Source organism: Oncorhynchus tshawytscha, linkage group LG26, assembly GCF_018296145.1.
Source record: "Oncorhynchus tshawytscha isolate Ot180627B linkage group LG26, Otsh_v2.0, whole genome shotgun sequence".
In the NCBI taxonomy this organism is placed as follows: Eukaryota; Metazoa; Chordata; class Actinopteri; order Salmoniformes; family Salmonidae; genus Oncorhynchus; species Oncorhynchus tshawytscha.
Window position 1 is genome coordinate 37,645,840 of NC_056454.1, and position 13,493 is coordinate 37,659,332.

The following is a 13,493-nucleotide window of genomic DNA, read 5'->3' on the forward strand; positions in this document are numbered from 1 at the left end:
TGTGTGAACTTATCCGCTATGTAAACACACAAACGCTGTCTCCCACTCTTCATCTTTCCTCCCTTCGGGGGTGGAATACTTCAAAACAATCAACCACGGCCCTCCACTTGGTAAACATCAACAGACAGAAGTAGAACATCTGAGCTCCACTAGGCCTACTGGTCAGTGTGTAAAGTACATCAGAGGGTTGCACTGACGCTAAGCTAATGCTAAAGTACTGGAGCAAATAACCAGCACATTCCTGAAGATCCATGTTTCTCAAACCAGCTGTTTGCTGTCCCATGAGGCCACATCAGAGGGCCTTGGCGCACTGTCGCCATGGTAAAATACTGGAGCCAATAAGCAGAGTCCTGAGGATGTTAGCAGTGGTGCATCTGAAGTAACAAGGAGAACTGGGGACACTTTGATACTAACTTGCAGCTCTGCAGCCAAGAGGACACTGACTCGTACCCTCATCATCATCATAGTTACCTCACACACCAACCATCCCTATAGGACAGTACTCAGCAGCATTAGTCCATAGGACAAGACTACTGTAGATGGATAGTGACCCCCAAAACTGTGAGCCAGCTTGCCCATCACTCCATGATTACTCTATCATGTCCATGCCAGTCAGCCACCTCAGCAGATAAGGGGTGATTAATTCATGTAACCGCTGCATTCATCAATAAAGCCACTCTCAGCTGCTTGAGCTTCTCTGGGTAATGGAGAGGCACAGCGGGCCAGGAGAGCACTCCAGTCAAATGTGGAAGCAGTGCTATACTCACTTTCTCTCTGTGGATGAGTGGGGTGAAGTTCCTGACATATCAGATGAATGTCAGGCCTGCCATGGACAGTACTGTAGGCTACATCCAGTACATGGATACTTTCAGCTTTAAGGGAAATGTCTAGTTAGTGTAGGTCTAAAATGATAGTGATGGATATGTGCTGTCAATCAGGTGAAACCTGTACACATAGCGTAATCTGCATACAGAGGCATTGAGGCAAGATATTCTGTTTCAGCAGGATTATATCCTTTATTTAGACACTGGCACTGATCAATGTGGCACTCTTCTTGACTGCTTAGCTGGCACCAGGAAGAGAGCTTTCCGTCTGGTGCTGCACTGGGGTGATGTGATGGAGTACATGCGCGCACACACACACACACACACACACACACACACACACACACACACACACACACACACACACACACACACACACACACACACACACACACACACACACACACACACACACACACACACACACACACACACACACACACACACACACACACACACACACACACACACACACACACACACACACACACACACACACACACAAAATGACTCATGTGATGTTGGCATCAAGGTTTATTATCCTTTATAATGTACAATATACAAAAATATAGAGTACCAAAAAATTCACAGTGTCTAAAAGGCAGTGATTACAGTCTATGTCACATATCTAACAGTACCACCAGGTCAGTTGCATAGAAGGGCACCGAGCCAATCAGGGGACAGAGCTCCACAATGTGACATCCAGCTTGTCCAATCAAAAGTGACTACAGGGCCAGGGGAAGCAAATTAGAGGGAGTCACCATTTAGGGGGAGCCAATTACAAACCCAAGAAACGTGGGTGAGGCATGTGTGGAAAAGGAAAACCACAGGATGGAAGTGTTACTTTAAGTCCTCTAAACAGCAGAAGTACTTTTATCTAATTTACATAACTCTTTGTTGTACATTTGCTGTATCAAGTTCTTATTTTACATGTTTTATTAAGGTAGGTCTTTTAATTATAAATGTTTTATTGTGGTGGTGACATTGATTCTGTATTAAACTGGCACAAGTGCCTCTAAAACGATGGGCTGTCTTTGTTACTCTAAGATACTACACAAGATGTAGCCAAACTGTACATCTGCACAACGTAACAAAACAGCTGTTGTGTATTCATTACGGAAACCGTTTAAGACCCAAATGGAAAGCTAAAAGAGAAAAACAAGAGTTTTTATTGGACAAATTCATGTACGTCCCTCTTCGTTTCATTCCGTTTGCGAAACATTTTGCAACAGAATCGGTGGAATGAATACATCCCTGGAAAAGATGTATAGGCCGTAGTCAACCAGTCACATTGAAAAGCTCTATCCCCTTACAAACCCCATGGTTGGTGTGTACATAGCTGCTGCACTTTTTTACAACTATAAGGCTTCAAACAAAACAAACAAAACAAAAAACAGTGTTAGCTATACAATAATATACATTTACATTATACTAACCTTTAGATGTCATTAATGGTCTGCAGATCGAAGGCTGTCTCTTATGTACAGATAGAGCTCTCGTGCATATAGCGGAACTATAGAATTAGAATGATAGAATAAAATCCTTCTATTTCTATGAGAGGAACTAGAAGCATCGCTGCTGAATTAGCATAACATCAGGCATAATAAGAAAATATAGCTCAGTTGTGTTTCTCAAATTCCTTTATGATCCAAGCTTCCCCATGAGAACCGTGCAGCTCTCCTTAAACTTACAATGATTAAACATCTTATACGTGGAACACACAGAAACCCAGCGGAACGTCAGGAGTGCCATCATCATAATGTGTGAAAAAATGCACATAGTCCTTTACAGATCCCGTCATATACAGTCATATGTAATAAAGCATTACATTTACATTGTACAAAATACATACAGAGTTGTCTGTTCCTCTCCTCATTCAAGCTCACAGGCATACACATACGAAGCAAGCAAACATACACATACGAAGCAAGCAAACATACACATACGAAGCAAGCAAACATACACATACGAAGCAAGCAAACATACACATACAAAGCAAACAAACATACACATACAAGCAAAACATTAATCTCATACCAGTATTTCTAAGCATGATTTAGCAATGTTAAGAGAGGGATCCATTAATATTTGCTACAGTCAGACTTATATTTGCTTCTACATGAATCTGTGTTTGATTTTTTTGTTCTTATTTGTAAAATATGTCAGATACACATTGGCTACTAAGCTGCTTTGAAAAATGTAAAAATTATGTATTTTGTGATGTGAAACTGATGAGAAACTAAAAAGTGAATCAGCTATTATTTGTGAAATAAAACTTTTCCTCCTATACTACTGTTCTCTCTCTCTCTAGCATTAAACAAATAACCTCCCTCATAACATAACCACTTAAAAAAAGGTGCCACACTACTAGCTTATTATCCTAGCTTGTATGATAGCATATCAAAATGCGGTTGCAGTCCAGTTTTGCACACTGAGCGGTAGTAGGTAGGTACAGTGCTCAGTAGAATGCATCCATTTCATTCTAGAATCAAGGGAATTCCCTTCTAGAAGTCTTTATATAATCTGACCCCACATTATCCCCTCTGTTGCATACAGACAGGCACCCGAGGCAACCCAAAGCTGTACCAACTATATCCCGTCAACTGATTCCAACTCTCTCAGTCAGACACCTCAGATCTCTATCCCATGTTCAGATCATTCCCTGGGAAGCCTACCTATACATTACATAACACAGCTAGGCAGCCTGATGTGTGGGGCCTTGTTTGGACATAAGCAGATTAAAACTAGAGTCTATCCAGCAATGAGTATGTCTGTATCTGTGTGGACCAATATAGGTAGTGTTTTGTCCATAACCGATCACACGCTGCCATCCATGGATGTGCCTCTGTTCCCCTGGTCCTCTAGTACCACCCCAAAACATGGCAGAGCTGAAGTCCCAGGTTCTTGTCCTCCTCATGTCATGTGATGAGGTGAGCTGAGTGCATTCATCCATCCACCTCCAAACACAATAGAACTGATATTGGCCTCCTGATCTCTTGAATTAATTTAGTAATTTTTTTGGTTTCCTCATGATTTGCAACCACCGCACTGAAGCAAGGACAGACACCAGGATATGTGCCGGTTGGGATGTTCCCGGTAACTTGTTGTTGGGAGAATTCAGAGTTTAGAATGGGGATAAAAGCTGCAGACAGAGGGGATGTTGGTGTCATAGAGACTCATTCATAGAGGTGACCAGACAGACCAGAGAGGAGAAGATGTGGCCATTTTGAGTATCTCTTAAGGCCACCTCTAGCCTCTCTGAATAGCACAACACCCACAGAAAGGCGATCAGGTTGTCAAGTTCCACAGGGATAAGTCATTGTCCAAATCCATACTGTAGCTTATAGTGTCTTATGGAGTTCATCATTCAGCTCTCCATCAAAGCACTACGTTGACACTGTGATGTCCAGTACCAGGATCAGGTTCCTGGCTCTAGTTAGTGAGTCTAGGGGAGGCATCAGTATCCATACTGTATCCACCCCTACAGAGTGCTGATAGTACGTTCCAGGTATACCCTTACACACACACACCCCACCATTTTGGCGATACCATGGGATAAAGGAAAGGAGAGCAAAAATGAGATCCAGGTCTTAGGTTGTGTTCAGTCACCATGGCATTTGTCACCATGGCGATGGGGGTGGAGTTCAGTCTGGATAAGGTAGGTGGGGCTGGGGTCCTTGGGGTGTGTGTCTCAGCTGTGATTATAGGTCCTGCAAGGGGAAGGGGAGGAGTCAGGCCTGTTGTAGTCGAATTTGCCCAGCGCTGTGGGGTAGTAGGTGGTAGTGTAAACGTTAGTTTGCTGCAGGGGCGTTGGGTAGAAGTTAGACCTCTCGTCTGGGAGCAGGTTGTTCTTGTTCAGAGTCTGGAAGTGGAGAGAAGATAATCATAACAGATGACAGTGGCTACAAACTTAGACAGAAAACACTGGAGGGTGTAAAAGGTACGTACTGTTCAGTAAAGTGTAGCATACTGTTAGTGTATGTCTGGGTGAGGTGGAAAGAGTAGAGAAAACAGGCATAACAGTGACATAAGAGTTTCATAACAGTACCATAACAGATGGTTTAGTTTACCAATGACTCAGACAGGAGCAATATCCATATATTATACTCTTACAAGTTGAAAAGTGGGCTACAGTGCTGGGTACTGGAAGTGCATCTTTAAGCAAGGTAGAAAACTTCAACAAAATGTGATTTATCAGCCATAAATCAAGCATAATCAATTAACAAATATGAGAGGGATGAATAAATTACAGTAGGTCCTTCTAAATGAGGAAACAGCACAAAATACATTTTTACTGTAGTGTACATTCAAAATGGAACCCTTTTACCTTTATAGTGCACTACATTTGACCAGGGCCCATTTGGAAAGTAGTGCACTATATGGGCAATGGGGTGTCATTTGGGACTCACACTTAATGTAATGCACTTGCACTTTACAGGCAGGTTGCGGCTGCTAGAAGCCACAACAAGCCGACGGAGGGAACACTACGGAGGGCTGCTCAGTAATGTAATTTATCTTAACAGCTCTGGTCCCTGCTCTGTAATTGGGTTCCAGAATCAGTGAAATGCACAACAACGTCAGCCATTTTGAAACGCCCTGGAGGAGGGCGGTGAGGGCCTGTGAAGAAAGACCAATGATAACCGCAGTAGTTCTCAGGTTGAGTGAGTGGCTCTAGCTAGCTAACCTGGTTAAACCAGACTGAATGCTGTGCTCACAGGTTAAACATAGCAAAATCAGTTAAGATGCCAGGCTAATAGTTAGCTAGCTACCTGTGGTATGAAACCTGCCTATCCATACTTATTCTATTAAGCCTCTGCTCTCACTGTATGGCTCTGATCATCAGTGCCAGGTATTAGAACCCAGCCTCAACTACTGCACCACAACACATCACTCACCCAGCTGGCGGCTGGCAGCTTTAGAAAAACAATCATGTGTCCTTCTGAGAAGCAACAACCATCATCTGAGATAGACTGTCCTAGCACAGTACTTGACTAATTAGGGGGAAGAATAATATGGAACTATGTATACTAGGTGGATCATGACCTTGGTCCTAAGGCTAAACCCTGACGTACGTATGAAGGGCAATGCCACAGTGGGACGGATCGATGGGGTCAGAAGGTGGCTCATAGGCACACGCAGGTGTTAGGTCCAAGAGTGAGGAAAGGTGGGGCAGGCAGGTGCAGCTTGACTTTACATTTATTATTGAATTTAATATAGCTGAGCCAACCTCAATGTTTTGGCTGATGCTTTCTCAAGAGATGATGGTTCAGCATTATAGACAGCAGCGGGAGTCAGTTGCTATAACAGCCCAACGGGGTCCAATAATAAGGACTGAGGCTATGATCAGGCAGAGACACAAGACACCATGGAGTAAGGAAACCAGGTGAAGACAGATAAGAGTTCTGAGCTCTCACTATTACTCATCCTCATATAATGAAAGAACCCTAAACATAAGGAAAATCTTCTCAAAGCCATATGAATGGCTGGTCTTACAGCATCTCTTTGCTACGCAGACAATTGTGCATGTCTGTGTGTGTATATGTCTGTGTGTGTATATGTCTGTGTGTGTATATGTCTGTGTGTGCATATGTCTGTGTGTGTATATGTCTAGTGGTTAGAGCGTTGTACAAGGAACCAGAAGGTTGCAAGTTCAAACCCCCGAGCTGACAAAGTACAATTCTGTCGTTCTGCCCCTGAACAGGCAGTTTACCCACTGTTCCTAGGCCGTCATTGAAAATAAGAATTTGTTCTTAACTGACTTGCCTAGTTAAATAAAGAAAAAAAATATGTCTGTGTGTGTACATGTCTGTCTGTGTGTGTGTACATGTCTGTGTGTGTACATGTCTGTGTGTGTACATGTCTGTGTGTGTACATGTCTGTGTGTGTACATGTCTGTGTGTACATGTCTGTGTGTGTACATGTCTGTGTGTATACAGTTGGGCAAAAAAGTATTTAGTCAGCCACCAATTGTGCAAGTTCTCCCACTTAAAAAGATGAGAGAGGCCTGTAATTTTCATCATAGGTACACTTCAACAATGACAGACAAAATGAGAGAAAAAACCCAGAAAATCACATTGTAGGATTTTTTATGAATTTATTTGCAAATTATGGTGGAAAATAAGTATTTGGTCAATAACAAAAGTTTATCTCAATACTTTGTTATATACCCTTTGTTGGCAATGACAGAGGTCAAATGTTTTCTGTAAGTCTTCACAAGGTTTTAACACACTGTTGCTGGTATTTTGGCCCATTCATCCATGCAGATCTCCTCTAGAGCAGTGATGTTTTGGGGCTGTTGCTGGGCAACACGGACTTTCAACTCCCTCCAAAGATTTTCTATGGGGTTGAGATCTGGAGACCGGCTAGGCCACTCCAGGACCTTGAAATGCTTCTTACGAAGCCACTCCTTCGTTGCCCGGGCGGTGTGTTTGGGATCATTGTCATGCTGAAAGACCCAGCCACATTTCATCTTCAATGCCCTTGCAGATGGAAGGAGGTTTTCATTCAAAATCTCACGATACATGGCCCCATTCATGGCCCCAGTCCCTTTGCAGAAAAACAGCCCCAAAGCACGATGTTTCCACCCCCATGCTTCACAGTAGGTATGGTGTTCTTTGGATGCAACTCAGCATTCTTTGTCCTCCAAACACGACGAGTTGAGTTTTTACCAAAAAGTTATATTTTGGTTTCATCTGACCATATGACATTCTCCCAATCTTCTTCTGGATCATCCAAATGCTCTCTAGCAAACTTCAGACGGGCCTGGACATGTACTGGCTTAAGCAGGGGGACACGTCTGGCACTGCAGGATTTGAGTCCCTGGCGGTGTAGTGTGTTACTGATGGTAGGCTTTGTTACTTTGGTCCCAGCTCTCTGCAGGTCATTCACTAGGTCCCCCCGTGTGGTTCTGGGATTTTTGCTCACCATTATTGTGATCATTTTGACCCCACAGGGTGAGATCTTGCGTGAAGCCCCAGATCGAGGGAGATTATCAGTGGTCTTGTATGTCTTCCATTTCCTAATAATTGCTCCCACAGTTGATTTCTTCAAACCAAGCTGCTTACCTATTGCAGATTCAGTCTTCCCAGCCTGGTGCAGGTCTACAATTTTGTTTCTGGTGTCCTTTGACAGCTCTTTGGTCTTGTCCATAGTGGAGTTTGGAGTGTGACTGTTTGAGGTTGTGGACGGGTGTCTTTTATACTGATAACAAGTTCAAACAGGTGCCATTAATACAGGTAACGAGTGGAGGACAGAGGAGCCTCTTAAAGAAGAAGTTACAGGTCTGTGAGAGCCAGAAATCTTGCTTGTTTGTAGGTGACCAAATACTTATTTTCCACCATAATTTGCAAATAAATTCATTAAAAATCCTACATGTCTGTGTGTGTGGACATGTTTAATTATACTTGTGGAGAACAGAAGTCCCAGTAAACTGAACATTTTCTGACCAACTTGGGACATTTTGCAAGCCCCCACAAAGAAAAAGGCGATTTCCAGGGGGTTTAGGGTTAGGGTTAGAATTAGGTTTAGGAGTTAAAGGTTAGGTTTAGGGTTAAAGTTAAGTTTTGGGGTTAAGGTTAGGGTCAGGGTTAGGGCTAGGGTTAGGGTTAGGAAAACTAGGATTTGGAATGGGAATCAATTGTGTGTCCTCACAAGGTTAGTAAAACAACAGTGGATGTGTGTGTGTTTATGCATGTGTGTCTGCATGCAGAGGACTCAGGCCTGTTGTGTGTGTATATGCATGTCTGTGTGTATCTATCCACGTGTGTATCTGCATGAGTGACAACCCTTGTATACTGTACCTGTGACAATACCTTGAACTCCATGGGCGTGTACTTCTCGTTCTTTGGTGTGGTGTTGCCCTTGTAGTTGAGGTGGTTGGGTGTGGTTGGGTGTATGACGGCAGACTCCTGCGAGGGCTTGTGGAAGTGCTGGCAGTACACATAGACCAGGAAGGACAGAAGGCCCGCCCCCAGGAAACAAGACACGCCTGTGGCTATCAGGTGCAGAGAGGTGAAAGCTGTGCAAAAACAACAAAGCAGACAGATGGGAGGAGGTCAGTCATGATGTCTAGTCTCGTCATGATCTCTAGTCTGTCTCAATTATCGGTGTCTGTTATCTGTCGTTTTCGTTCTCTCATCATAACTCTTTCTTTCTTTCCTCATCCTCCTTCACATATTGTATTGCAGCAAAGTGGTAGCCTGGTCACATATCTGTTTGTTCTGTCTTGCCAACTCTTATTGACAATGACCTCAGGAGTTGGCAAGACAGCACAAACATATTGGGGACCAGGCTAGTAAAATGGTGGTTCATTCAAGGGAATCAAGCTCCTCCTCCTCAGTGCTCCTGCCGTCACAAACCTGGAAGCTGTCCAATGGAATGGCGGCACAGCCTTGAAACCATTACCCTTCCCAGCATGGTTCCTACACTTTATTATAATGGCCATCCCCCCTCATGCATATTCCACTTCTGATGATTGGTTCAAAGGCTTGTGCAGCATCACCATGGTTTCAAAACAGACATGGTGGCATCCCCCTAAAGGTAGATTAAAGTAGAGGAGGGGAAGAGGAGAGGGGGGGTGTACCTACAGCGCTCCTATTACCTCCTGCTGACTGAATGAAAGGATTCATGGAACACACACACATACACACACACACACACACGCATTCACACGTACTGTAGGTGGTTGTTAATCCACTTACCTCTGCATTGCTGGTCCTTATCAAAGCCAGACGCAGGGAGAATCACTGCAACACAACACACACACAGACAGACATGCAGAGACAGACAAACAGTCAGCTACCAGCACATGCACATTCTCACCATGCACAGAAATATCTGGAAACCATCCAAGAGTTCAGAGTGATTTGAACTGGTAGATGGTACTTGCAGAACAGTACACACAGTATACAGTACACAGTACACACAAATAAACATACATCATGAAACACTAATGAAAACTTCAGACAGTTGGGATTGTTGTGTAGACTAGCTTCTATGATGTTTGACCGACACTTAAAGTCATTCATCAGGAGGGAGAGGAGGGAAGAGGAGGGTGTGTGTTTTTAATTGAGATGTGGCCATCCTATGATTACATTTTGGGGCAATTTCGGCTGAGCGAGTGTCACACGCCATCCCAGTGACCTTACGATTTCCAACGCCTCCTCCGAAATTGCAATGAAATTAGATGTGATTTGGACCGCGTCCCAAATGGTACCCTATTCCCTATATAGTTGGATACTCATGACCAGGACACATACACGGGTTGGTTGTTTAGAAATGGTGGGATTAGATTGTTGATAGCAAGTCAACTATATTTGGTTTCCAATGTTTATTGAAAACATGAATACAGTTACACAATGAGCTCTTGTCCCACCCTCCGTTTCTTGTCATTGTTGCTAGCTATCTGGCCACCCAGAACCATAACAAGACTCGGCCTTTGAGGCGCACACATCATTTTCATGATGTTGACCGCTTACCCGTCTATAGGGCTCTGGTTAAAAGTAGTGCACTGTATAGGGTGCCTTTTTGGGATGCTAATTGCATCTGTCTTGTCTCTGGTAGCCAGGGACAGAAAGACCATTACTCTGTTAAAAGTCAAAGAAAGGAAACAGCCTCCTCATCAGAGGAGCACTCTAAGAAGCCTGATTTACATAGACTTCATTAGCACAAATTAAGATAGAAGATCTTATTCTGGTGGGGAAAATTTGATTAGATGTTTGACTTAGCCACATGCACAGGGTCGCAGATGTAGTTGTAGTGTACAGTGAAATACTTAATCTCTGAGCTCCAACACTGCAGGTGTGAATTAAACAATAATAATCCTAAAGAAATGTCCATAGAAGTAGCAGCGGGGTGGGGGTGGGGGGGGTTCCCGGACACGGATTAAGTCTTGTCATGGATGGACTAAAAAGCACTTTCAATAGAGAATATCCATGCTTTTTTGTATTGTATTAGACTTAATCTGTGTCCAAAAACTGTCCCTATGTGTATGATGCGTCTTATCTCAGAGTGGTTATTATCTCAGAGTGGTTATTATCTCAGAGTGGTTATTATCTCAGAGTGGTTATTATCTCAGAGTGGTTATTATCTCAGAGTGGTTATTATCTCAGAGTGGTTATTATCTCAGAGTGGTTAATATCTCAGAGTGGTTATTATCTCAGAGTGGTTATTATCTCAGAGTGGTTATTATCTCAGAGTGATTATTATCTCAGAGTGATTATTATCTCAGAGTGGTTATTATCTCAGAGTGGTTATTATTTATTATCTCAGAGTGGTTATTATCTCAGAGTGGTTATTATCTCAGAGTGGTTATTATCTCAGAGTGGTTATTATCTCAGGGCGGTTATTATCTCAGAGTGGTTATTATCTCAGAGTGGTTATTATCTCAGAGTGGTTATTATCTCAGAGCGATTATTATCTCAGAGTGGTTATTATCTCAGAGTGGTTATTATCTCAGAGTGATTATCCCCCCATTCTTATCGCCAGACTCAACAACCTTGGTTTCTCAAATGACTGCTTCGCCTGGTTCACCAACGACTTATCAGACAGAGTTCAGTGTGTCAAATCGGAGGGCCTGTTGTCTGGACCTCTGGCAGTCTCTATGGGGTGCCATAGGGTTCAATTCTCGGGCCGACTCTTTTCTCTGTATACATTAATGATGTCGCTCTTGCTGCTGGTGATTCTCTGATCCACCTCTATGCAGACGACACCATTCTGTATACTTCTGGCCCTTCTTTGTACACTGTGTTAACAAACCTCCAGATGCACTTCAATGCCATTACAACTCTCCTTCCGTGGCCTCCAACTGCTCTTAAATGCAAGTAAAACTAAATGCATGCTCTTCAACCGATCGCTGCCTCCACCTGCCCGCCACTATGGCCTATTCGCCACTATGGCCTATTTATTGCCTTACCTCCCTAATCTTACTTCATTTGCACACACTGTACAGTATATAGACTTTTCTATTGTGTTATTGACTGTACGTTTGTTTATTCCATGTGTAACTCTGTGTTGTTGTTTGTGTCGCACTGCTTTGCTTTATCTTGGCCAGGTCACAGTCGTAAATGAGAACTTGTTCTCATCTGGCCTACCTGGTTAAATAAAGGTGAATTAATTAATTAAATGGTGATGATGATGATCATGATAACGGTTATGATAATGATGATATTGATGATTATGAACGATGGCGATGATCAGGATGATGATCATGATAACGGTTATGATAATGATGATAGTGATGATTATGAACGATGGCGATGATGATGAAAATGATAACGGTTATGATGATGATGTTGGTGGTGAAGATGATGATGACATATATGATGAAAGTGTGTATGGCTCACCTGGAATCTCGTTGCAGTCCCTGTGCTCAGTGCTGTTTCCCACACAGGGGGCGGCGCCTTGAGCCCCACAGACCCGGCTGCGTACCTGCAGCCCTACGTCATCACATGCTGACCACAGAGACCAGGCCATCCAGCCGCCTGCGCACACACACACAAACGTCAGTACACAGACAAATGACCAAAGATTCACTCTGAGTTGAGGTAACCACTGCATTCCTAAAATGCCTGGAACCCAACTTGACCACCCAAGCGCATGAAAACAAACAAACTAGCCCCACCACAGCACAGCCACAAACAACCCTAACAACCCTAGCCATATACAAAGAAACCCAAGTGGTTGTGAGGTAAACTGTTTTGAGAAAGCAAACCCATAGTTTGTTTAGTGCATAGCCAAGATGTTTTCGTCAAGAGCCAAGTGTTAGCCATGTTTCCCAGGCGACAGGCGCCTGTGTACAGTAAACAGGAAAGACCCTCTCCCAGAAACCTCTCCCCCTCTCCCGTGTTTCCAACCCGTGATGCCAAAAGCCATTCACCCAATGAATGATGGCTGCCATTTTGTTTACCTCTCCTATCAGTCAGCCTTTCAGTCACAGGCTGCCGAAGCTGCTCCTCGTGCTCTCTGATCTCCCCACACCAGTCTACAATGAACAACACAACACAACACAACCCTCACGGTACAGCATCCATATTAGGACAGCCTCACAGGGAGTTGGTGTCCTTGCGACTCTTGAGGCTGTACTAATATGGACACACACACACACACACACACACACACACCCTCCTGTCCTTCATTAGTTAGCACAATCTATTTAATCAAGCCATCTCTGACAAGGCCATCAGATAGGCCGGGGACTGACAGACACAAGGTTTTTCGGCTAATTGGAGGTTCACTGTATCTATAGGGAATAGATGACCAATGTCCTGCCTGTTGGTAAATGTATCGAAGCAGGAGACAGATGAGGACAAGACATTAGCATGGCAAACTGTGGACACAAGCAGGGACAGACAGACAGACAGACAGACAGACAGACAGACAGACAGACAGACAGACAGACAGACAGACAGACAGACAGACAGACAGACAGACAGACAGACAGACAGACAGACAGACAGACAGACAGACAGACAGACAGACAGACAGACAGACAGACAGACAGACAGACAGACAGACAGACAGACAGACAGACAGACAGACAGACAGACAGACAGACAGCTAATGGGAAGTGTTAGCCCTACATCAAAAGAGAACATTAACCAGATGAAAAGGGTTGTTTGCATCCCAAATGGCACCCTGTTTCCTATATATTTGTTATTTTTTGAGGCTTAC

The 13,493-nt window shown here is 43.6% G+C and overlaps 1 protein-coding gene across 6 annotated transcripts in view; it reads right to left on the minus strand.

Annotated features, from left to right (window-relative positions):
* Positions 1 to 1,343: 1,343 nt before the first annotated feature.
* Positions 1,344 to 13,493, minus strand: part of LOC112224859 (semaphorin-5B) — a 289,959-nt gene continuing 277,809 nt past the window's right edge. For 2 of the 6 annotated variants that reach the window (XM_042306577.1, XM_042306578.1), the window contains 5 exons: positions 12,730 to 12,804; positions 12,167 to 12,304; positions 9,524 to 9,568; positions 8,624 to 8,841; positions 1,344 to 4,686 (listed from right to left, as the gene is read on the minus strand). In XM_042306577.1, the coding sequence (XP_042162511.1) occupies positions 4,516 to 4,686; positions 8,624 to 8,841; positions 9,524 to 9,568; positions 12,167 to 12,304; positions 12,730 to 12,804 (647 nt within the window). In that variant the 3' untranslated portion in view covers positions 1,344 to 4,515. The remainder of the gene's footprint in view (positions 4,687 to 8,623; positions 8,842 to 9,523; positions 9,569 to 12,166; positions 12,305 to 12,729; positions 12,805 to 13,493) is intronic. The other 4 variants (XM_042306579.1, XM_042306582.1, XM_042306580.1 and 1 more) reach the window with 4 other exon arrangements.